Raw genomic sequence first — 26,351 nt, forward strand, 5'->3', positions numbered from 1 at the left:
AGGCAAGCAGAGAGTGGAAGCCAGAGTTTGGTAACTACAGTACTCCAAGTCTCCATCGCTGTTTTTCTCTCTTCAAAAGTACATTCCTCAGGCTGCTTGAGCACTTCCACACAGAGCAATCAGATTTCAATTATCCCACAATAACAGCAATCCTGTTACAATCCACAAGTATTTCATAAACCATCAATTGCACCAGTGTATTGTGGGGAAAAAATTCAGTTAAATCAGTTTTAACAAATCACTACAATTTTGCAAGCCTTTCTATCGTGAGAAATAAATTCTTTCCAACCAAGAAAGTTCAAGTTTATGAACCATAGAAGCCAAAGAGACAAACATTAACAAGCTAAAGAGACAAAGACAAACATGTCTAGCTTATAAATTCTAACAATCTTCAGCAGCAGAACTAGAACAAATTCAGCAGGCAACTAGACCGCAGCGACAGCCCTACTGTAACCGACACCCATATTGGATTCTGCCGCTGGGGCGCTGCCTTCGTTCTCGCTGGAAATCTCCTCCAAAGACTTCCCCTTGGACTCGGGCACCAGGAAGGTTAAGAAAAGCCCCAGGAGGTTGCAGGCTGCAAGCACGAAGAGGGAGTTCCTGACACCAATGCCAGTAGAGTACCCATGGTCGGTTTTGGCTGGGTCTGAGCTCTGGGATAAGTATAGAAAGCCGAACGAGCCCACGATCGCACCAAGTTTTCTTCCAGAGCGTTCATGGAGGCGGCCTTGGGGATCCATCCGATGGCGCTAAATATGTCTTTTTGGAAGAGGTTCTGGCTGTAGAAGGCAATGTCGAGGAGGAACCAGGTGGAGGAGGTGCCGAGAAGGTGGAGGCCATGGCGAGGCAAGAATTCTTTGGAGAAGAGGCCGAAGCTGTTGGCTTGCTGGCCGGTCATCTGATCGACCTTGGGCTGCTCCTCCTGAAGCTGGACTTGAAGTACCCTGGACATGTCGGCGGCCGCCTTCTTGGCGTTCCTGACGACGAGGGCAGTGTAGCGGGCGGTCTCCGGCATCTTCATCCGCCAGTAGTAGGTGAGCGCCGCCGGGATGGCGCCGAACATGAGAACTATGCGCCAGACGAAATCGGCCTGGGGGACGGTGGAGGCTACGGGGTCGACGGCGTAGGAGGGGGCAGGGAAGCAGTGCTTGAAGGCGGCAGAGACGATGATGGCGACCGTGCCACCGGCGAGGATGCCGATACCCTGCATGGCAAAGACGGCGGCGATGAATGCCCCGCGGGTCTTCTTGCTGGCGTACTCGGACATGATGGTGGCGGAGAGGGGGTAGTCGCCGCCGATGCCGAAGCCGAGCCAGAAGCGGAAGAAGCAGAGGGTGGCCATGACAGACTTGGGGGTGTGGCCGAAGGAGAGCCCGGAGGCGATGGAGGTGAGGACCATGAGCATAAGCGTCATGCCGTAGACCCGCTTGCGTCCCATCTTGTCGCCGAGCCAGCCGAAGAAGAGCTGGCCGGAGAGGGTGCCGCAGAAGGCGACGCCGTGACGGCGGCGGATACGTTGGGGGGGAGGGATCCGGGTGTCGGGGAGCCTTCGACGTGGTAGTGGATGCGACCGAGGAGCTAGGTGACGAGGGAGATGCAGAAGAGGTCGTAAGCGTCGGTGAAGAATCCCATGCCGGCGACCACGATGGCCGTGAAGTGGTACCATTGCGTCTTCGCCGCGTCCAAAGCGTCCAGCACCTGGAGCTGCTCCCTCGCCATGGTGACCGATCGGCTCGTCTCTTATCGATAAAGAATGCGGTTACAGAGAGAGTAAGAGCGAGAGTTCGTGTGTTTGAGAGAGAAGAGGGAACGAGAAGGAGATCGAGGCAAATGAGACAAGGGCATCGGTGAGGTTTTAAATAAACACGCAGGAGGAGGGTGGGTGCCAGCGGAATATTCTCAACTCCTTCCCCGTACCCATTCACCCCCTCCCGGCAAGACCTCGCCCACGTCAGAGCGCTCACGGCGGAGGGCAGGGAATTCCGTTTTTTGGTACAATCTTTCCATGTCGAGCTCGCATCATAGTAGCTTTCCATATTTTGCCATGGTAATATTCCCCTATATATTCCTTGTTGGAGAACTTCTTTCTAAAATTCGCATGACACAGTATCAAGGAGGAGGATTAAGTGACGCGGCGGAGGAAGGTGCGAGCCATCCCAATATTCTCTTCTCTTGCATTTATTAAATAGCTTTCCTCTTCATTGCACACAACAATAACCAGCCGTCATCATTCTAATATCTATATAGTAATATAATTATTAAAATTCAAGGCATTGCCTGATAATATTATAGTACTAGCATTCTCATATGCCTGCAAATTACTCGATATTTCATTTTTTTTTGGAAGATATTTTATATCTCATTGATTTTTGTTTTAAAATAACTTGCAACTGGTGACGGTTGACGGCCATTTTAAAACATAGTTTTATATACCATAAAGATCCATGCAAGCACAGGCACCCGAACAAAGGAAGAGTAGAGAGGAGAGAATCCATCTTCCGCGTGAAAGTTGTAACCCTCTCCCAAGCGAGAGGAGGTCGGTTCCACAGTTCCACTCGAATATTATTTTTTTTATCGAATCGGTTCAAATTTGGATATTAAGGCTCGACCAATCCAAAATTGGATTTTGAGCCTGAGTATTTTGAATTAAGTTGAACTTGGGCCTCTAGCTATTTAACTTGGCTCGATCGCATCCCTGCCAGTGGCTCCCCGCATTTCTGTATCATACATCATTTGTACACATTTAATTCATTAATATGTTAATTCACCTCCCCCTTTTGCGCTAAAGAAAAGCCCCCAGCATAATGACACGGGCCTCAAATCGCAAACTCGAATATTCCTTTGCACGGCTGCTTACATGGCAAGAAGGCCTTGCTGCAGTTGCATGCAATTTAAAGGATTGGCTAACGAAGGACCAACCTTCCTGTACCACAAAGCATAGGCAGCAGCAAATAAAACAAAAAAAAACAAAAAAAAAAAAAGGTGACATGGTTTGTTGACTAGTCATATAGCTATATTAGAGGTGTCCCAAACGCAGCTATACATCACGGGGGAATTTGATGTCTCTTATTCATCGGCCAACTCGAAATGGTTAAACTAAAGGCGAACTAACGAGTTGGACAAATCTATTCTCTCCCTCTTCTGTAGATCTCTGTTTCTAGCAGCCAGACGTTTTATTTTGTCTGGCGGCTCACAGCCAGATTGTATTACTTGGGACCAACCTAACTAAAACCTGCAACTAACGATGCTAAAAATTTCTACCCGGAACTGGACTGCCCACCCAAACCCACACTGAAATCACAGCCAGATTGTATTACTTGGGACCAACCTAACTAAAACCTGCAACCAACGATGCTAAAAATTTCTACGCGGAACTGGACTGCCCACCCAAACCCACACTGAAATACCAAATTACCAGGAACATCAACCTATAATACAAAGTCTGCAACTCCATGCTGATAAGGAATTGGGAACAAAGGCAGGCTGATGACGAGATCAAATCTAATCGCTGGAGCAAATGAAAGCGAACAGCCTGTTCTACGTTGGAACCAAATTTCTGGTGGCAGAAGCATATTTTAAATCCTATTAGTTTTTCACAGCCCAATTTTGACAATACTTGACATCATAAGCGATAGACATAGCTACATAATCTTGCACCGCTCACTTCCTTCACCATTCCAACGTGTGCGCCGCAGCTGGATTCTGTTCATCCACCATACTGTCACTTTTCTGAATGCCAGTACCCAAGATGCAGCATGCCGGCAGGTGCAAATGAAGGCTGAACTCAGGATGGCACTCATTTGCTGTGTATGAGAGTGAAACACAGCATGCCAAGGTGGCAGCTTGGCACAACCGTTACCCTATGATGCCACTGATAATACGCAATGAACAGCTGACCCATGCAAAAGACAACGCCAAGAAGTAATGTGAGAAGATAGTCGTCCCCTGGGTTGCCCTCACAAGTCCTAATTTACTGAAGTCTACAAAGCAATATCAGTTATTACATTATCCAAGACTATATATTAGTCCTAATTTCTTCAACAGACTTGGTATTCCGAAGGATGGGAGAATTTCCCAGGATGACACATGGCTCTTTAAAGTGAAACTGATGAGACAATTAACACAAGCTAATCCCATAACTAATGTACATAGAGATCAAGGCGTGTTGCATGCCAGCTATCCTGTTCCAGGAACAAAATTCAGCAACGCTGGCGGAATGTCAGGCTCAGACTTCCTTGAAAGAGCCCTGGGTCAGCTCTTGATAGCAGATTGCAGTGCATCCACCATGATCGCCCATTCTCAAGCCTTTGCCCCAAGAAAAGACTGCTCACAGAAAGGTCAGAATTAATAAGAGGAAATTAGAGTGAATTATCTATTTGGTTATGGAGCTTCTTCAGAATATACAATCCAACAGGCAAAGATGTTAAATGAAAGATCAAGTGGATGCACGAGTGCAGGACACAATGGGGCAGTGCATTCTAAAATCATGATATTGATTGTAATATGGTGGGTATTTATATACTTTGTTACAAGGTTCACAATCTTAGTATCGGACCTGTACCAGTACTCTATTGGTATAGTATCGATATTGCCGGAAATGGGGTTGATTAGGCATGTACCAACACTCGGTATTATCCCCCATACTGCGCATCAGTTGGTACTAGTATGGTAGGTACACCTGGTATAGAGGGTAGTACGTACTGGTACAATGGACCTTTCTATGTAATTCTGTTAAATTATTTGGCAGAGCAAATTAAGCTTTTATGATGTTGGATGTTACAAGAATGTAAAATGACTGCATCACATATTCTGAACTCATATTTTTTGACTTCCTCCCTTTCCAGCCTTTTCTAACATCCTATTTTTAACAGCCAGACGTAAGAAAAATGTCAAATACAAACTTTGAAAATGATGGCATGAAAGAAAACACAAAAAAGTAATCATTCTGGGAATAGACACCTACAAACACAGCCTACATACAAGTATAAATATATATATATATATATATATATATATATATATATATATATATATATATATATATATATATATATATATATATATATATATATAACCAAAACAGAAGAGTCGATAATAAAGCATTGAATAATATTGAGGCTTAATGATCTATTATCTAGGCATGTACATGAAAATTTTCAAATCTAATTATCATAATTGAATAGCCATATAAAATTTCAATCATTGAGAGGAAAAAGTTATGGGTTTTGAGTGGTTCCCAGCTTAGGTAAAAGGAACTGACCTTCCTGAGGATAATGCAGATCACCATATCTTTCAGATAAAATAAGGTAAACACATGATGCCAAAACACTTCCAAGGGATGGTGCAAATCCTCTTATTTGATGTCGATAAGTTGGCACATCTTTTGGACAGCCCAACAAGAAAATAAAAATCCCCCACAAGTTAATTAGTTGGTGTTCTAGAAGTCCCTTATTATGCATTCAAGTGCAAAAATTATGCGGTATATTGATAGATCCCACCTTATATAAGTAGATACCAAACAGAATCCACTAACCCAGTGTTCTATAGAGATAGTTGATGGACCTGCAACGGATTGCCGGTAGATACTTCGGCAAGTTTCCCATGCAATTCAGATAATCAGAGCTTAGAGATCCTCATCAGGTGCTTTTCCTACCAGTAAACGTTAGCCAGATCAGATTCTATCAGCAGTACTTGATAGGGCCATTGTGAAAGAAATGGTGTCTCGTTTGTCATAATTCAGATAATCAGAGCTTAGAGATCCTCATCTGCATCAGGTGCTTTTCCTACCAGTAGACCTTAGCCAGATCAGATTTTATCATTAGTGATTTTATCAGCAGTACTTGATAGGGCCATTGTGAAAAAAAAAGGTGTCTCCTTTGTCATAATTAACTATATCTATAGCCAAAATTTAAAATACTCATTTAAATCTTTTCTACTTCCACATCTGGTATCCCAAACCTCAAGATTCATGTTTTATAAGTTATTTTTTGATCATTGCAGACAAGGTTTTAAATCCCCTAAGATGGGGGTGTCCCAGTTTCTCCATTGAACATGACATCCTACTGTCCCACCCTGTCCTGGCAGTGGTCCCGGCCATGAATCTCAATAGAACACCTCAGTCTCTCTCTCCTTTCTTTTCCTTCTTTCCTTTCTTTCTTTTTTTTCTACCTTCCTTTCTTTCCTTTCCTTTCCTTTTTCTTATCATTTCCTTTATTTCTTTTTCCTTTTTCTTCTTTCTCTTTCCTTTCTTCCTTCTTTCCTTTTTCTTCTTTTCCTTCCTTTCACTTTTTCTTTTTCTTCATCTTTCCTTCTTTTCTTTCTTTTCTCTTCTTCTTTGGGTTTCGGAGTCCCGACCCTATCCTAGTCCCATTTTCTCAAAGGAATGGGACGAGACAGCCTGAATGCACCCCGTCCCGCCGGGATTTAAAACCAGCGGGACCTAAAACCTTAATTACAGATGCATGGCATGAAGACACTGAATTGAGTTCATGACATAAAGATAATGGCTGACAACTGGTTGCAGGACAAAAACAAGTCAGACTAGGGAGAGGGGAAAAAAATACAGAAAGTGTTCAGGTATTTCATGAAAAGTTGCACTAACCTTGACTCCAGGTGGAGGTGTTCCAGTTTTCGCTGTAGTTGTGCTTCCAAAGTTGAACATTGTCTTCTTCTCCGCAGGCTTTAATATTTGGAAAGAACACATCAGAGTATCATCTACATTCATCATGGCACCCGCATTGTCAAATTCCCCACAGTAGTTTGGTGCCGAGAATATTGTCACAAGTTGCCTGTTAGCAAAGAATTCATATCCATCTTCCACCACCTGGTACAAGAAGTATTTTGAATTAAAAGAGTGAACTTACTTCAGCACCAGCAAAATAAACAAAAGAAATAAGCATTTATAACCTGATGAGCACGACAAATGAGGTCGAGATCATGTTTTTGAAGGAACTCAGTCACCTTATCAGGGCCAAATGTGTATGAAACCCCTCTGTCATTCATACCCCACCCCTGAATGTCCTTACTTGGATCTGACCAAAGAAGATCACAAAGCAAACCAGTGTCCGGCACATCAGTAGGGCGAGCCAGGTTTCTTATTTGATCCAAATTAGTCAAGTCTGGAGAAAGACCCCCGTGCATACAAAGAATTTTTTCATCAATGAGAGCTGCGACAGGCAGACAGTTAAAACAATCTGTGAAGACTTTCCACAGCCTCACATTGAATCTGCGCTTACATTCATCATAAAACCCATATATGCGGTTTATAGACGCACATTCATGATTCCCCCTCAAGAGGAAAAAGTTCTCAGGGTATTTAATTTTATATGCCAAAAGGAGGCATATTGTCTCAAGACTTTGCTTTCCTCGATCCACATAATCCCCTAAGAACAGGTAGTTGGCTTCAGGTGGAAATCCGCCATATTCAAAAAGCCTTAGGAGATCAGAATACTGGCCATGAATATCACCTGAGACCCCAAAGAAACCATTATGCCAAATTTCCCAAACCCAATTAATGACTAGACCAAACTATTTGCAAGCAATGAGTATTCCTGAAATTTTCTCTCTGGAGTTCTCCACAACTGATTAAGTTAAAACAGAATGTCAACTTACCATGAACAAGAACAACTGCAATCATAAAGTGAAATTTGATAAAATTCCCAAGGCGGAATATGTGAATATGTGCATTTTATAGATGCAAATTAAAAATATCCTACAACAATAGCTCAGCACATAAAAAAAGAAGCTAATGAGAATGCTAAAGGATCTTAAGTAAAGCAAAGCGCATGAGATCATACCTCCCAACGGTAACTTGTTTGCTAGCTAAAAATAATCAAGGTGATGAATAATAAAGTTCAAGATGAGGTACATCAGAGGGAGTCTAGCATTAGGACCAATTAATGGGAAAGTCATAAAAAAACAAGTGAGATGGTTAGGTCATATGATTCAAATCAAACAAGGGTCGGATTGAATTGAATCATAATCGAACTGCCATTTATGATCGCTGGAAACTCCATTTAAAAGTATAGAATGCAACTTTTCTTAAACAATAAAACTAAGAACTGATTATATAATACGATATCTTAGCCTACCAAATGAAATTCTACTGGAGATGTAACATATATTAACATGTTAATTAGTAACACGTTAAAAAATGCATGTAAGAATACCAATACCAAAATAATACTTTTGACCAGCAACGTAGTACTTAATACAACTAAACACTAAATTCAAACATAGAACTAATTTCATAATACCAACAATCTATCAACCAAAGACTGTTTTATATTACAACTAAATTGAATACAATTTTATGAAAACAACCAGATGAGAATTAGCAATACACAAATTATTTCATTTCATCTGGTAATCAGTAAGAATCTAAATGCATATAATAACATTTTGCCAACAATCCTTATGAATAAGGGTTATTCCAATTTTGCCTAGAAGTCAGAATTAAGAAAATAGGTAGAAGAAGACCTAGGCTGAGGTAGACTATAAATTTGAGGGCGTATATAGGTTACAGGTAATGGCTTATCCATCAGTACGATTCACATAGTTAACCCCTTATGGTCATAAAACACTAGTTAATAGTGCCATATTTATGATCTAACCCAATAAGTACAATTTATGGATGTTCGTTTCTGTTTAAATTATTTAATGTGTCTAATCATTGTCCTGTATGCCTAATATTTAAGAATACGGCCTTAATGTTCAGTAACTCAGGCTGAGTGCCAAAATGCATCACAAGCCATCCAAGTTGATGTTCCACATTGCTTCAAGCAGAAACAAGTGTGGAAGTGAAAACTGGTCAAGAGCAGATTCAGGTGTAGGTGCATGGAAGAGAATTCCTAAAAAATGTTAGAAAATGGATCACTTAAGAAGCACGTGCAGGAGCAAGTTTCTTAGGAGATTCCAAAGATGGTACAGCATCCTAGTTTAGAAACTTTCCTTCACATACCACACAACTTATCACAATCTACACATGCTAAAAAGAAAATGTAAACCAAAATCTCAATGGTTCTGACAGATTCATGATATAGATCAATGCAAGCCTCTTTCTCCATTATTTGAAAAGCCATTCATTTAGTGGTCACTTGATACAGAAACAACTAAGTTGATCAATAGGCAATAAGTCTCCAAGACATCTGAAAAATTGTTAGACACTCCGAACATCCTGGTTAACCTCACCACATAATTTGATGATACGACAAAACTAAGATGATAACGCCCAATTAATACTAAATCTGTTGCAAATCAGGGTATGTTACATGTTGATCCTTAACAGGCACGAACGGGCAAGTAAGGAATACATTATAAAAGATAATATCTATGACACAAAATAGGGAAAAAGTCAACATGGTTGCTATCACATGAAATTTCCTAAAAGTACAACACCACTGCTCATTCAAATATAAAGTTATGAAATTCTTAGTTCTATTGTGGAGCACATGTATAATATAAGGCAAAACATGTGCAACTTTATATAAGCATTTCATATGCATGTCCATATATTGAACTACAGCTATTACATAGTTCTCATGCAATCTCAAAGTTTTTTACCATAGATATGCATGAATATTGGTGCCTCCAAGGTGGCAGACTTGTAGGATTATAGGATAAAAGTCATTAAATTGATAGCAAAAACATATAGGTCAACACAAATACCAAGCTTATGACAATACATGGATGATCTATTAACTCCATTATATATGTTATGAGAAGCATGTCCAGCTCATAACAAAATAATGGTTAAGATGAACACTTAATCTAAAGAAGACATGCAGGTGTTATGAGCACGGTGCAAGAGTTGAGTTGTGGCTCTAGAATTGGCATGGCAACCTTGGTTGAAGATTCCGGCTTTTATGAATTGGAACTAAGCAAATATCATGAAAATTGCAAGACTAATGTTATTTCTGTCTTCCAATCCATGCAACTATCTAGCTGAACATGCAGAAACCTGATCCGTTTGCTTACATTGAAAGAGTTAAAATAAAATGTAAGCTAGTTGAGTTATACCGAGAAAAATCTATTAAAGTATGCATAAACAGAGATAAAAACAAAACAAAACAAACATAAAACCTTTTCATCTCCTAGGCTATCTCCACCCATGTCATTTTAGGCCTACCCCTCCTTGTGCATTTCATGCACTCCCTCACAAGCACTTCCTTCATCCTTCCATGCATATTACCAAACCATGCATTACCACACATGATACTACAGATAATACAGGAAAACCTATTAGCATAAGCCATGTGAAAAGTCCAAAAACATTGCTCTATGGTCATTAACGTCTGAGATCACAGTTCCTAGCTGAGGATTGTGATAACTTTGCAATGTTTTTTGTCCTCTCCTAATAAGCTCTTCACTGAAAATCAAAGTAACATTCTTCCATCACGAGTAAATAAATGTAAGTTGCAATAACATAGTTTCATGCCTGCTATTCTCTCTAATAAAAGCAGACAAACAACAAAAGCTTGTAAAGTTAGCATCATTCAAATCAAAAATAGATAATGTATCTTAACTAGAGATCAATAACATTGATTAAAAATGTCTTTTCCATGGGGAATTTTCAGGTCAGGCATTAAAAGAAAATCAAGGAACTAAAAAGGGAACTTAAAAAATATTTTTCAATATACCAAGATCATTTATTTATGTTTCACCATTTGGGTTTTCTGACATCTGACAACAAACATAACTTCAAAAAGCACACCATAGCTGTCTCGCTGTGTATAAAGTCAATACTAGAAAAATATTTCTCATCTATTGTCCTCGAAAACAAAATGCTCTAGTTCCATCTCCTCATGAACCACATAAGACTAAATTTCAGGTTTTATTATATATATTAGCTTTCCCAGTATCACCAGATACTTCACAGAACCATTCAAGACACCTTCATTTTAGGTCTACAAACTACATGCATATGTTCCTCCAAGAAGAATCTCTTTCTTGTTTACAAGTTTAGATTTTTCACTTGATTTGGCAGAAGAAGATTCATCTTTCTCTAGCTCTAAGACTACATTCTTGAAAATTTTGAGTCTACACATTGTATTTCTGCCCACATACAATGAAAGAAAATTATTAGTTACAATATTTTGCAGCATACCATATAATGAAACCTACGATGCATCAATATAGAATAAAAATTTAATATATGCTTCAATATAGAATAAAAAATTAATATATGATTGACATTAAAGAACCTACATGGGTCTGAGAATGCACAGAACTGACGATATGCTGGGTTACTAAAATTGAACAGTATTCCAAATTTCTTTTAGTTACCTTTATCTATTACATAACAATGGAGAAACTGTTGCGTTTTGCAAGCATCAGAGACAGACAACGACAATAAAGACTTTGCAACCAGAGTTTCACTTTGCAGAAAGCTCTAACAATATTAGTAACCCAAGTAAAGGATAATCTGCAAGGGCCTGTTGGACATTGGTGTTGTTTTCGTGATTTTTTTTTCTCTACAAAATAGTGGAATGCCACGTGGGAATTGATATTGAAGATAGCATTTGCACAAAACTTCCGCTATTCCTTGATTTTAATTTCACTCTTTTGTTTGAGATAGATAAATCCTTGCTACCAAAATCTCTATGGATTTCACAAACAATTCTGATAACGAAAGGGTTTCGTCATACATGCTGTTCAGTCTAGTTCATTTTTATTCTTGGGTTTCTGAAAAGAAAACGAGAAAGCAAAATGAATACCAAACGGACCGTAATATTTTGCACTGGGAATCCCATATCCTGTCTCCAACCACGCATTCAAACATTCAGATAATAGACAAAAGAAAAACAAGCATCTCATCACAACATTCACTGGTTCATCAAAGTCCCAACATTTCCCCACCGACACCAATAACCAAACAAAACCTATTCCCAAGAAGCCATTACGGAAGAAACCCAGATCAAGAAATATCAAAAATCAATAACCCAGAAACAGAAAAATAAGCAACTTTTTAGATTGAAGAGCCCCAATGTTTTCAACGCCCGTTGCCTTCAACATCGCAGTGGAGCAAATTTATCTAATCACGGCATTCGCTGATTCATCCAGGTCCCATCCTTCCCCACCGACATCGACAACCAACCAAAATCCATAATCGTGAAACAATTTTGACACAAACCCCGTTCAAGAATCATCGAGAGGGATTTATAAGATTTACCGCAAATCTTGATGGGGGCCTCAAGCTCAAGAAGATTGGGCTGCTGCAAGAAGATGTCCCTGGACACGACGCAGAGCTGCCGGATCTCCGCCTCCGAGAGCTGCACCTGCTTCCCCGGCCGAATCCCCCTCGCTTCCAGCAGCCGCCTTATGATATCATCCAGAAGACCAGGATCCATCCCCCCACACAACAGACCCCAGATCGAACAAAACCCTAGAAATCCAGAAGTAAAAGGAGGCCCCTTTTATTTCTCTTTGCCAAGATCACGAATCGACCCAGGAAGAGGAAGGAGGCAGAAGGTGGCCCCTTTCCTCCGCCGCCGTTCCCTTCCTTTCCCTCGCTCCGATTGAGATCTCCTCAAGCATTCCTCTCGATCTCCCTCGTTTCCTCTCTCGATCGCAGGGGCTTCTCCTGCTCTCAGAGAGGAAATGGAGATCGCCCCCGCCGTCCCCGCTTCCTGCGAAGAATACCGGAGAGCGAGAGAATATTTACGACTTTTTTATTTTGGTCGCGACTCGCGAGGGATGGAGACTGAAGAAAGATCGAGTCCGCCGTTCGGTGTAAACAATAGCTCCAACCGGGGGGTCCCATACGCACATGTGTCCTTAAAAATCGCGTTGGGCCTGTTGGCCTTAAACACGGAACTCAAAGTCCTACGAGGATTGCGCTCGTTACATTAGATGACGGGAGTTCAAGTTACTCGGACAGCATGGAGGGGATGCGGCTGACCAGAGAAGGATCCGGAGCGGAGATAGGTGAGGTGATTGGACGGCAGTGATTCTGTTGATTCAGATTTTTCTTTTTTGAATTTAATAGTGGTTTGGTGTGCCAGCGGGATGGGGAAGTCTATCGTGGCCGTCAGATCTGCCGACTAAATTGATCGGACGGTGAAGTGCCCGGAGTTGCGGGGCGAGTGCATCGGCTCGAACGCTGATAAATATTCGGGATATGGTGTAGCGAGGGACGGAGTGGACCATGCGGATAATAGCATAATAGCTAATCATGAAATGACACGTGGACAACAAGCGGGACATATTGTGCACCGCTCGGCCATCCGCCTACCTCTGCGGAGCGGGCATGTACAGTGTCCGTGACAGTGGCACGTGTAACTTTCACACGAGTGAATGTGGATTAATATTCTGGCTGAGCAGTGAGGGACCGAGTGGACCATGTGGAAAATAGGATGATAGCTAATCATGAAATGACACGTGAACAATAAAATCAACATACTGTGCACCGCTCGGCTACCCGCCTACCTCTTCGGAGCGTGCATGTACAACGTCCGTGACTTTTGGCACGTGTAACTTTCACACGAGTGAATCGGTTCTCCCTAATTGGTTGGCAAACGGAATTGTATTTGAGTTTGAAAAGTGAGTATTTCAGTATTACTATTTTGCATAAAATCAATGCATAAAGAGCATAGTTTTTAATGTTTGATTGTCATGTGTTCATTCTATCTAATGTTTTTTTTTTCTGCATTAAGAACTAGATTTTTGTGTGTCGAAATCACTTAGAACGAGAATAAAAACGTGAAGGATGGTTTGGGCACATAAAATATAATTGCATGATCATACCCTCTAGAGTAATGTTGAAAATTGGATTGATGAGTAATACTTGCGTATGCCATGAAAAATTTAGACTTTTTTCATATTGGGCTTTTCATCTTGATTGAATTACTGGTTAATATATTGATTTGTATCAATATCAAGCATTCACCGATACCATATGTATATCCTTATTGCTATTAGTTATGTCAAATATTAATGAATATAATACTTTTTATTGTATATTTGGATGATTGTGCTGAAAATTCTATTAGACTCGTAGATTGGGCCAGAACAATCAGTATTATCATAGGACTATAAGCTAGGTTAGACCTGCTAAGGTCTTTTTATGCATACCCCAAGCACAGTACAACTATTTATGCGTGCATATGTAGGCATGCTCACAGACACATGCACAACATGTCCAATTGATATTATTTATATTTCTCATGCCAACTTAAACTATACATCGGGCTGCAAGAATTGTTGCAACTGCAGGTTAAATTTCAAGCCCAACTCCACGAGAGCAGCTAAAATAACAATTGTTCAACATCTGAGACCTATCCACCTTTTTTTTTTCTTTCTTTCGATAAACATATTGATGTGCTTCTCTTGAAATGTACTCCAAATTCAAACTCAGGAAATTGTACATGTTCTTGACATTTAATCCTTATCCTATAATAGTGATCATATCTGTGCCTCATCTGGATCCAGTCGCCCACTAATACTACTAACCCAAAAAGCATGTGAATAACCCCTGCCATCCTTTGCATGGCTTATTACCCCAAACTGGACAGGGGTTGTATCTTTCGTACAGAAGGACTCATGTTTTTCATGCGAATCCACTACTGGATCCCACGATAGTTGCTTCAAGATCGGTGCAGGTGGATAAATGGAAAGTTTGGAGTGATTTAAGATTTGTGTAGAGCATGATCCAATGGTCAATACTGTAAAAAAGAATCAATCACTTTTTTGCATGAACGGTACAGCTGAGACCCTCCATACCCCCACCTCTAACAAACATAGTGAAGCCTTTTTTGTCTTTCATTGTATCTGCTTCAAGTTAGTCGTTCTCTTAGGAGTCATAGCTCTCCCCGAAACCTCCAATGCCGGCTCCAAACCTTCGATGATACAAACTTGACAAGTACATCTCGATGCCTTGGCTTAAGTCACATAAGAAGCTACCGTGACATATGAATAAGTTGTTTCGCCCCGAACCTATCATCTAGTTGACACGTGAAATGGCAAAGAAAATAAGGGATCCAGCAGTTGTAGCTTGTTTCAAATTATTTGGATGAGATTCTAGATTGTTACACAAGTCATCATCAGCTTGGCACCGTAAACCATCACACAAGCCATGAATAGAGGAGTAGTTATTGGTTGGCCCAGGTCCACTGGTCAGCTAGTGGACCGGTCCAACCGTGAAGTGGACAAGTCCAACTGCGAAGTAACATATAGAAACATGGACCAAAAGGAAAGCCTGTATGCATTTAATACAGATTTATAGCAGTCTACTCCACCTCAAGTGAGATAGTAGTAGAACAGGTTGATGTTGAAAGTCCGCCAGCCACAAATCTATAAAACACAAGAAGAAATATGCGTATGGTAAGGTAGTTCACAGAGCCTTGCTAGCGTTTCTTACAAGAAAATAGTCCACCATATAGCTTTGAGCTCTCGGAACATGGTTCGTCAAGTCAGGATCTCCTTGTACAATTACTGGAACTATATTGCAACCATGATACATGAGATATAGACTCCGAGAAGCCTCTTATCTCTATACTCCAGCAATGCTCCACATGCAGCAAGGCAGCCCTTTATTCAGCGTCATTTTTAGTTGAGCGGATCCATCGTTGAGTTGGTGGACCAGTCCAACCATCAAGTATTAAATTTTATACTAAAGATAATGAAAAATTTAGAAAAATCTAAAACAATAGAGTTATGGTGCAAGCGGACAAAAAAAATTATTATGGTGCTCTTATAAATTTTTATGAGTTTGATTATTATGGAAAGCTTAAGGTAGCATTATTTTGAGGTGATTGAGTGGATATAAACTCACCTAGAAGTTTGAACTAAGACACAAATGAGTTTATATTTATAAATTTTTCAATGATACATACTAGTATGTTATTGAAGGATGATCTATTCGTTTTTACATCTCAAGCTCGATAAGTATTTTTTTTTTTGCAAGACTCAAAGGATAAGGAATGGACTGTTATCATTAAGACTAAACCTAGGTACTTGTATGATATGGCGAAAGGGTTGGAGCAAGAGGATAATATATAAGACTTATACTCAGTGTATGCCTTGTAATATTGTCCCAACCGATAAACTAAACGCTATAACAAGTTTGGTTAGGATGGATGTTGAAGGAGAGAAGAATAATGCTTGATTTTTATTGGTGAGAAATATTTACGCTGTATACATTGTATGAAAAATATTATCTTCTTTTATCATGTTCGTTTAATAAATATTGTTTCTTATAAGCAATTTATTTAGTATTGATTTTTATGTAACTGATTGATTTTTATTTATGCATATTAGATAACATTATGCGCCGAGAAAAATGATTCAAAGATATAGAGTTTCAGCATTCTCAAGCTGGATCATTTTTTGATCAGTTCCTGCAGTCTCAACAGCAACACGAGCCCCAACAGCCTGATATACATGACCAGCAATACGAGCCCCAGTCTAGCATGAGCCTCCTACTGATTATCCAGGCAAGAAAGTTATTATGGATGACCTGCAGATTCAGGATAATTTAATTAAAATATTAATAGTGCTATTCCTATTATGATTTAATATATATTTATTACATGACACTTTATTTTATTTAATGCATAATTAATAGTGTTGAATATGTTTTTTGCTTTTTATGTGTTTTTCGTAGATAAAAAGAGGAGACTGGGGATGAGACAAGGACCTACTTGAGCAAGGGATCGATGTGGGGCGGCTTCGTGAGAGTGAGAGGATTGTCATCGATCTAATGCAACCAAGTGGGCAGCCCCTCAAGAGGGCTGGAAGTATATTAGAAGGTTTTCTAGGTTCGATTGCGTGGAAAGGTTAGTGTCCATTCAACTATGTTAAGTAGAATGATATGCTTCTTTCGTATAAGGTGGAGCTTCTACGAGTTGTACAAAACTCAAAATATAACATCTAACATCTAAAGCAGCATAGTACTTTTTCCATCATCGTAACGTAACTTTTATTATGGAGCTGATTTTATGATCTAGGTTAGACTTTGTTTCTGAAAAATTTTCGGGGGATGATGATGAGAAAATACTTATTGAGGTGTCTTCGTATGAGATCAAGTTGATGGTTCGACAAGTAGTCCTGCGCTTTACTATTCTGATCAATTCGAGGGAACCAACCCACCACTTCATGCATGCCTACGAAGGGATGTATATTGAAAGAGTGATGCTCCATAACCAACTTATGATAATAAAATTCAAAACATAACATCTAAATAGCATACAATTTTCCCATCATCATCACATATAACTTCTAATTAAACTACTGAGATGGTTGTATGGTCCCGGTCTGAAGTACGTTTCTTGTTAAAAAAAAACGATCATATCCTTTTTCGAGAACATAATCTCGCTGAAAGTTGCCAAATCGTCTACTTTGTAAGGGGTGGCGTGAAGATGAGAATGCTTGGTGCCACCTTTTGAATAATGGAAGCACCTAGCTACTGCGTGGAAAAAAGAGAGAGAACGGACAGGAAGTGCTTCAACCCGTGTCCCTAGTCACACCAGGAGGGGTTTTAGCGTTGTGAGACGTCTCTGGCCCCGTCGTCCTTGCCGCACCGGGATTGGTTTCGGCAGCATCTTGATGACCGAAGTGTTGAAAGGAGGGACAGACCATTAAGTGCGGAAATTGTTGACACTACGCCATGGGAAAGCAAATCAGATAATGACCTGAAACCAGGCTACTGGAACGTACTAAAGCTACGGTTCCGTCGCCTAGCCTTCTTCGCTACCTTCGTTGCGAGGCTACTCCATTGCCTGCAGATCCAAGTCAAACGATTCTGAGCCCTGTCACGTCTAAATGTACCTGAGAAATTTGATTAGTCAAAAGAGAAATGTCGATTACTGGAAAGCCTCTTGCAATGCAGAAAACTTATTGACATTCTACATACATCTTCTCCATTAAGGGGTAAATATATTATGATATTGTTAACCTTTGTTGAATCACCAACCAGAGAGGGAAGTGCATTTATCTAATGAGGATTGCGGCCGCTGGTTTTTCTTTTCTATGGTCTTACGTACCCATCCATATGTATACTCAGGCACATTCATCACATATGTATGGCACTAGTATGACATGAATTCAGAAGATGTGATGTATCAAGGTGTTGATAGAGGTTCTGCATCTAGGCTGGATGAGACACAAGGTTACACGTACAACTCAATTAAAATTATCCATAAAATTTGCTACCTGTCTACCGCACTAGCCCGGCACTAGATCCTTCTACAATTTTTTAAATATCCTACCGTCCACGCTTGAGACAACAAACAGCCGTCCTTTTTGACAATTTCATCCACCCTGGGACGCAAAAGTCTTGTAAACGTGCCGCTCTCAATACCATACATCCCACCACCTACCTTTCCAACTCTCATGCACCCACATATCCATGGCACGAAAAAAACGCCTATAAATACCCCACCGACTCCAATTCACGGCACAAACACCCAAGAACTTCCAGACAAACAAAAGCCATGGTCCCAAAATACCTTCTTCTAGCCCTTCTCGTAGGAGTGGTGGCTCTCACCACTCCCTCCGACGCTGGCCACAAGCCCCCGGAGACGAAGCCACCAACTCCTATCCACAAACCTCCAACCGGACACAAACCCCCAACTCTTGCCGACGAGAAGAAGACGTCTGTGGACCAGCACAAGCCTCCTGCTCCTGGTGGCAAGCATCCTGGTCCTCCTGGACACAAGCCGCCTTCCCTCTCCGATGCCAAGGATACTAGCCACATCCCGGAGCCTAAGCCCAAACCATATGGGAAGCCACCGGTGCATGTGAAGCCGCCGGGACCTTACAAGCCACCTCACAAGCCACCTCACAAGCCACCGTCCACTGACCACCTGAACTAGAGAGGGCTGCTGTGCTGCAGCTCGACGCATGGGGGTTGGATATCCAAATAAGAGGCTTCCTTAGACGTTATATAAAATACACACGCGGCATGTGCCATAATTTAACGTTATGCTTTTATCTGTATGCATGACATGATTTCCTGCTACTAGCTAGAGAGGCCTCGATCGCCATGTGTACTGCTATGTATCTGGCTTTGCTAGTACAATGAGAAACTTTGACAAGCCAATATCTTACTGGAAAATACGTAAGTAGTGCTAAATTATCTTCTTGCCAATGACTGGAGCTCTGGGCTACGTACCATTTTTTTTCATTATATAAAATAAAATCCGACAAGCGGTGCGAGGATCCATACGAGCAAGTTCTTAACCCTATATGGGTTGCAATTAATTATACAAAACTAAAAAATCTAAATAATATTTGATTGTTCAATTTTTTTACTAGAAAAAGGTCTTGAAGTGTGATAAATGGTAATAGAATGGACTTGGCTCAAGGCCTTACTAAGATTCGGCGGGTGCTGCAGTATAATTTTTTTTAGAGAGAGAATGCTAAAACTTAAACGGAGAGGAGTATATGAGAGCTCTTGCATATATGTTTTTTAGGTCAAAAAAATCTAAAAATCGAAATAATACTTTTTCAGTTGGCCTGTTTGGATGAGCTCATGGGTCGCTATAAACATATTTCAACTTTTGGTGGGGTGTAGGGATATAGAGAATTTGCATGTCAATGTGACTGAGGCTGTCCCTGTTGAAAAAGTTATGAAGAGGAGGTGGTCCGTTGAGAAGGGCCCTGACTTTCGCACTGGATTGCACTCGCCGCCACTATTGCTCCTTGCCTTCGGCAGGCATCTTTGTAAGGAAGAGCCCGTCCTTCTCTTTAAACGGCTTCAATCCCGGCTTTGTGAAGTACAAGATGGAAGATTATCTCCAACAAATAAACCAACTGGGAGAAGTTGGATTATCCCACTATCTCCATCTAAGCCTCTCTGTTCTCCGAGGACTATTTTGAGAAGCTAATGAGAATCCAACAATCTTACCTAAGAAGTGATGTATGTTGGATCGGACCCTCATCTTTAGTTTCTTTTCTCAATGATCTCTTCAAGGAATATTACTTTCCACCTTACCCAACAAAGAATATTCGTTGTTGTACAGCTCAGCTCAGCACATAGAGGGAGAGAGGAAAGTCAATGAGGGGGAAAGGTCCAATGTGGCATCGGCTGCAGTCCACAATATAAACTACAGAACGTGTGTTGAGGCTAGACGCGTAGTATACCTAAGATACATGTATTTAGAGATGCAGTGTTTCATGATTTTCAGGCCGGATCATCTTCTAATCAGTCCCCAAAGTCTCAGTAGTCCCACTAGGCCTAGCACCTCGACATACATGACCAGCAACTCGAACCCCAGTCCCAGTACGAGCCTCCTGTTGATTACCTAGGCAAAGAGGTTATTATGGATGGCTTTCAGATCCAGAATAATTTAATTAAAATATCAAAAGTGTTATTCCTATTACAATTTAAATATTTTATAATATTTGACTTCATTTATTTAATACATAATTAATAGTTTTGAATATATATTTGTTTTCATGTGTTTTTCATAAATGGAAATGGGAGAGTGAGGACAAAACAGAGATCTACTCGAGCAAGAGATGTATGACAGCTTCGTGAGGGTGAGAGGATCGTCATTCGATGCAACCTAATGGGGCAGCCCAGCAAAAGCGCTGGAAGCATATTAGCAAGTTTTCTAGGATCAATTATGTGGAAAGATCACCTGTATCCGCTCAACTATACTAAGTGGAATGATATGCTTTCTTCGTATAAGGTTAAGCTTCTGCGAGTTGTATAGGTAAAAAATTAAATTTGATATTGTATGTTAATTTGCTAGATATCATAATTATATAATTTGATTTAACATTTATAATATTCTTTACTTTTGGTGTAGAGTAAGTTTGCGCTTTCTCTAGAAAGCCATGACTGGGTGCTGAAGTCCCTCAACTACAAATAGAAAAAATTTAGGGAGAAGTTGAAGATGGAGTACAGGGGAAAGGTTATGACAGAAGAATAGGTTGCTCGTAATTGTCCTCCTGTTGTATACCTTCATAAGTGGAGAAAACTTGTTCACTACTGATTTTGTAAGAGATGACAAGTTATGTGTACTCTCTTAATATCTTATATTTTATTTTTTTATTAATATAGATTGCAAATATACACATCAAATATATTACACTGTCTACCAAAATTGGTAGAGCTACATGAGCATCTTATACTGTTCCTCACACATCAAGCTCTAAGAGTTATGTAAGGTATGGAGATAAATTCATATTTTTCTTTTAAACTCTTTGGCATATTTCAAATTCCTTGTTAGATTTATTTGTTTTATATTGAAATACTTATGCTTCTTAATAAAACTATGTATTATGTATCGTGTGCCATGTATCATGATACTTATGAGTCTTATTAAAACTCTTTGACTTTTTTTACTTCAAATTGAAATTTTAATCTTCATATTGGACTATGTATCATGCATCATGTATCATATAATGTGTATCATGAACCGTGTATCTTCTACCATATATCACGTACTATGGATGATGTATCATATAACATATATTTTTTGTTGTAGATGGAAGAGCATGGGAGGGAACCTGATGAGGTAGAGTTCTACAGGATGACTCATACCCATCGAGATGGCAACTATATTTTTTCAAACATTAATATGGAACTTTTTTTTAAAATATAGGAGAAGGCTACATCCCTTATTGCAGAACGTGTTGGAGACTCATCATCATCTAGGGAGACCAGTCACGTCGAATCTTAGGTGTTCACCAAATTGATGGAACCAGAGCGTTATGGTCGATTGAGGGGTTATGACATTGGAGTTACCCTCACTCAGTTGTCTGGAGTGAACAAATATACCCATAATGTTAGATATAGTAGTAGCACTGCAGACATCCGTAAGTTGGAGACAAAGATGGAGAAGATGGGGCAAAGAAATCAGATAGAGATATAATCTTTAATGGCTCAGCTTGACCAAATTACAATTTTGTTGCAAAGGTTTGTCTCTCCTTAGATAAATAACTATATCTATTTGAATATTTTACATAATTATTGTGCATATTTTTATATGAGCTTAATGATTTATAATACTTTGCAATTCTTGTATTCTCAACTTCTAAAGTTTTTATTTTTTTTCTTATAGATTTTTGATACTTCTAGCAATTGTAGAGATGATGATGATGATGCCATGAACCACTAATAGCCCTTAGACTTTTTTTAAGAGTTTTATGTATATATTTTTATGTTTTTGGAAGCACTTTGAGTTGTAATGGATATTCAATCATGTTTGACAACGCAAATATAATCAAATTTGATAATATAAATATTTGCTATTTTTATATATGATATATGTGTTATTATATGACTTCTGTTACGTATGTATTTAATATATACTTTTGTATACAGATTTTTATAATTTTTAAAATAAATTTAAAAAATACTTTATATTTAAGATACTAAAAAGCGTCACCATATTTTAAAGTTATGATAATGGAACTCAAAATATAACATCTAAATTCTAAAGCAACATAGTACTTTTCCTGTCATCGTTGCATAACTTTTATCATGGAGAAGATTTTATGATTTAGGTTAGCGGTTCTGTTCCCGAAAAATTTCCGGGGGGATGATGACGAGAATTAAAATATTGATGTCTTCGTATGAAATCAAGTTGATAATTGGACAAGTAGTCCTGCGCTTTACTAGTCTAAATTCAAGGGAACCAACCCACCACTTCATGCATGTAATGTCCGGGCCCAGAACCTACTAGGCCCAATAAGAAGTAGGCCCAGTTAGGGGTTTGGGCCCAAATTTTTACTGTGGGCAGTATTATTATAATGGTTATTATAATGGTTAAAAAAAAATAAAAAAACGAAGGGATAAGACCGACAGGGAAGGGTTACCTCACCCCCTGCTGGCAGCCGATGCCGGGCCGGAGACAAGGGGGGCGGCGGCCAGTCCCGGAGCAGGGAGGAATGGAGAGGATGGGACCTCTCAGAGGGGGGGGTCTCATCCTCTAAACAAATTATTTAAGCCTCTGCCGGCAACCCCAAGGGACAGACCCCCTAGAATACTGAACGAGAGAGTGAGAGAGCCGAAGCCTTGGAGCCGAAGGCAAAGGAGCCCTGAAGCTCCAAGAGGAAGGAGGGACTACCAGGGGGAGAACTGCCCAACGGTAACCAGCAAAAATCCAGGTAAGTGGCCCCTTTTAATAAAATTTTAGGGAGTGGGAAAACCCTCTGTGGGGTATTCTCCCCTCTGTTTCAACTATGGGACAGAGAGGAGGAGACCGGCAGAAGGGAGAAGGGTCACGGGCCGGACCCATAGACCCCGGACCGGCCTGAGAACGGCCGCGACCCAAGGCCAGGCCCGATGACCACTCGGGCCGAGCCGCCTGCAGGGCACCGCAGCCTCGGCTGCGGCTACTCTAGGGCTCGGGGGGCAGCCCCGGGCCGCCGGTCAGGTTGAGCCGGCAACCGGCGTGGCCACAAGGCCGCCAGCCCCGGCCGGACCACTGCCTCCTCTCCGGCAAGAGGCGGTGGTGCCGGAGGGAAGGATCAAAGAAAAGAAAAGGAAGAAGGGAAGAAGAAAGAAAGAGAGAGGAGGAAGAGGCCGTAGATCCGGTCGGAGGAGAAGAAGAAGGCCGGAGGACCGGCCGAAATGGCTAGGGCTTCCGATCGGAACCAAGGAGAGAGAGAAAAGGGAGAGGAGGAGGGGACTTGCCCGTGTACGGCCGTGAGCGTCGCCGGTGCGGGCTCGGCCGGGGAAGCCGAGAGCTCGGCCGCGGGCTCGGCCGGGGAAGCCGAGAGCTCGGCCGCGGGCGTTGCCGATCGCGGTCCGACCCCCTCCCCGTGAGGAGGAGACCATCGACCTCCCTTCGCCGGAGAGGAGAGGAGAGGAGGAATGGGAGATCGGGATGAAAGGAAGCTTCGGGAAGGAGAAGAAAAAAAAAAAAGAAGAAACGGTGAAGAAAAAGAAAGAAAAAGAGAAACAAAAAGAAAAGAAAAGAAAAAGAAAAGAAAAGAAAGAAAAAGAGAAGAGAAAAGAAAAGAGTGGGTTAACGGGCCGGAATCGGGTTCGGATCCGAAACCCGTTAAGCCCAATAATAAGAAATTGGTTTAGCCAATTGAAGCTGAACCCGAGCCCAATCAAATTGGGCTAAGTCTGGACAAGCCCGATTTAAACCAGGTCCGAACCCAATTAAGCTGAGTTGGTCTCAGCAGACCTAATTGATTGTGAATCAGGCCCAATTCATGCCCAATTCAACTGACAGAAGGTCGAATTGACCTTGGGCTAACCTCGACTCAGGCCCAAATAAGCCACATTGACCAAATCAGAGGACCCAATTGGCTAGAAAAGGTTGGACCCAATTATAAACGATGCCCAATCCTTTAATTAAAAACCCAATCAACCCATGTGGACCCAATTTGGTTTTAAATCGAACCCCAAAGGCTTCAAATTGGATTTGGGCTAAATCCTTGGATAGGACCCAAGCAAGTAAGTTCATAGTATGATGAACTAAGAGATTTTATAATAAATAAATGGGGAATAATGTAAACCCTATGATGTTGCTTTAGGTGATTAAGGATTTGTCACCTGGACTTGAGCAATTTGGAAAGCGAATTGATGTAAGTAATCTGTCTTAATCTTATCGTAGATCTTGTATTACGTTTTATAAGATGAACCAGTGTTTTTCATACAATTTGAATTGTATACATGATTTGTGAAGAAAGTAAGTAATCTACCTTAATCTTATCGTAGATCTTGTATTACGTTTTATAAGATGAACCAGTGTTTTCATACAATTTGAATTGTATACATGATTTGTGAAGAAAGTAAGTAACTTGTTTTAATCTTGTTGTGAATCGTGTATGTAAGTAGCCTGCCCTAATCTTTATGGATCATACATGAAATTTAACATGTTATGCATGTACTGTAGGCTAAGAACGATATGTGTATCTGACATGCTCTAGTTACACAAGATATGATGATATATGCTTTATATTCCGTTATGCCTACAAAATACTGGGATTGCATTACATGCTAAAATATGAGTTATGAAATATGAACATGGGTGGTACATGTCAGTCACATAATTAATGGTTGTGCACATATTATGTTTTCATAGCTCTTGTGATACATGCAAAATGAATTGAATTCCTTATTATGATTTTTATTAGCATGAGTGTAAAGAATGATAATGATTTGCTCTAGCTGCATATTGCTTGTAAAGGGGTACCTAAGAACTCCTATTGCTACGGGCCGAATGCAACTGAGCCGGCCTTGCCAGTGGCCGATAATGACTGAGCCAGCCCCGCCAGTGGCCGACTAATAACTGAGCAGGCCCCGCCAGTAACCAATAATGAATTCGCCGTAGCATTTATGAGGTACTACCTATACGAAGCATTATTTACTCTTAAGAGCTACTGACCCAATGTAACTGAGCCGGCCTTGCCAGTGGCCGAGAATGACTGAGCCAGCCCCGCCAGTGGCCGCCTAATAACTGAGCCGGTCTCGCCAGTGGCCAAGAATGACTTCGCAGTAGCATTTAAGAGCACGACCACGGCATGCCGGGGGCACGGTTTCATATGCATACTTTATGAAAATGATATTTGAAGCATGATCATCAGGCTCGTTTCAGAGCCTGGGTATATGAGGCGGGTGCTTCCAAATCCTGCAGATGCGTTTTTGGGGAGAAGCAAAATCGGTGAGGGGTGAAGGACGCTTGCATGAAGCCCCGGAACCGGCCAACATCTGGCAGGGGAGCCCCGTGTTTCCCCCTCATGTGGGCCCGATAGTCACGTGCCCTGCGCAGGCGGGCCGTGACATCTATGAACGTGCATGGCCAAAGCATACATTGTTTTACAATGGATTTTTGAATATATCCTTATGAAATGTTGTATTTTGCTATAACCGCTATCTCCTTTAAATTGCATACCTATTATGCCATGATGATGATTAGATAAATATGCATGTCAGCTTCTCAAACCCTGCATAAACATGGTTACCGTTATGTTCGATCCGGTAAGATTATGTATGATTACTTACTGAGCCGTGTAGCTCATATCCGTTCATTTACTTTTTCTTTCAGATCCTTACTACTGATAGCTGTCAGAGACACGTTAATTTGGTATCAGGGCTTCTTTCTTTTGGGGTAAAGCAAGTATACTTTTGTGTACATAAACTACATAGAAGCTCTGTATTTGGGTACTGACCAGCATGTTGTACTAAGAATGCTTTCATATGAAAAGATTCGGTTGGTTTGACTACCCTGTTACCCAGGTATGAGGCTGCGTGCTATTGTGGGCGGTAGTCGACAATAGCACGGCCGTGTCACGGATCCGGGTCCGGGGCGTGACAATGCATGCCTACGAAGGGCTGTATATTGAAAGAGTGATGCTCCATAACCAACTTACGATAATAAAATTCAAAACATAACATCTAAATAGCATACAATTTCCCCATCATCATCCCATATAACTTCTAAACT

The 26,351-nt window shown here is 40.8% G+C and overlaps 2 protein-coding genes and 1 pseudogene across 3 annotated transcripts; 1 reads left to right on the plus strand and 2 right to left on the minus strand.

Annotated features, from left to right (window-relative positions):
* Positions 1-329: 329 nt before the first annotated feature.
* Positions 330-1,719, minus strand: LOC103707033 (annotated as a pseudogene).
* Positions 1,720-3,922: 2,203 nt separating this feature from the next.
* On the minus strand, positions 3,923-12,651 carry LOC103707017 (serine/threonine-protein phosphatase PP1-like). Of its 2 annotated transcripts, none has more exons than XM_008791348.4 (4): positions 12,170-12,649; positions 6,907-7,466; positions 6,602-6,823; positions 3,923-4,323 (listed from the first exon to the last, which is right to left on the minus strand). In XM_008791348.4, the coding sequence occupies exons 1-4, from the start codon at positions 12,345-12,347 to the stop codon at positions 4,300-4,302; spliced, it is 984 nt and encodes a 327-aa protein (XP_008789570.1). In that variant the 5' UTR covers positions 12,348-12,649; the 3' UTR covers positions 3,923-4,299. The 2 variants fall into 2 exon arrangements, with proteins under 2 accessions (XP_008789570.1, XP_026660420.1); XM_026804619.2 differs by lacking the exon at positions 3,923-4,323 and adding an exon at positions 5,114-5,783 and having other exon boundaries at positions 12,170-12,651.
* Positions 12,652-18,428: 5,777 nt separating this feature from the next.
* On the plus strand, positions 18,429-18,809 carry LOC103707034 (proline-rich 33 kDa extensin-related protein-like). Its single transcript, XM_008791361.2, has one exon. It carries the CDS (start codon positions 18,429-18,431, stop codon positions 18,807-18,809), a length of 381 nt encoding a protein of 126 aa, XP_008789583.2.
* The last annotated feature ends 7,542 nt before the right edge of the window (positions 18,810-26,351 follow it).

Source organism: Phoenix dactylifera, chromosome 18, assembly GCF_009389715.1.
Source record: "Phoenix dactylifera cultivar Barhee BC4 chromosome 18, palm_55x_up_171113_PBpolish2nd_filt_p, whole genome shotgun sequence".
Classification (NCBI taxonomy): Eukaryota; Viridiplantae; Streptophyta; class Magnoliopsida; order Arecales; family Arecaceae; genus Phoenix; species Phoenix dactylifera.

Coding starts and splice junctions, on each gene's coding strand:
- LOC103707017 (XM_026804619.2), bottom strand. CDS start 12,347: ATGGATCCTGGTCTTCTGGATGATATCATAAGGCGGCTGCTGGAAGCG. Junction 7,467..12,169: donor GGCCCCCATCAAGATTTGCG/GTAAATCTTATA, acceptor TTGGGGTCTCAG/GTGATATTCATGGCCAGTAT. Junction 6,824..6,906: donor TCATTTGTCGTGCTCATCAG/GTTATAAATGCT, acceptor TTCTTGTACCAG/GTGGTGGAAGATGGATATGA.
- LOC103707034 (XM_008791361.2), top strand. CDS start 18,429: ATGGTCCCAAAATACCTTCTTCTAGCCCTTCTCGTAGGAGTGGTGGCT.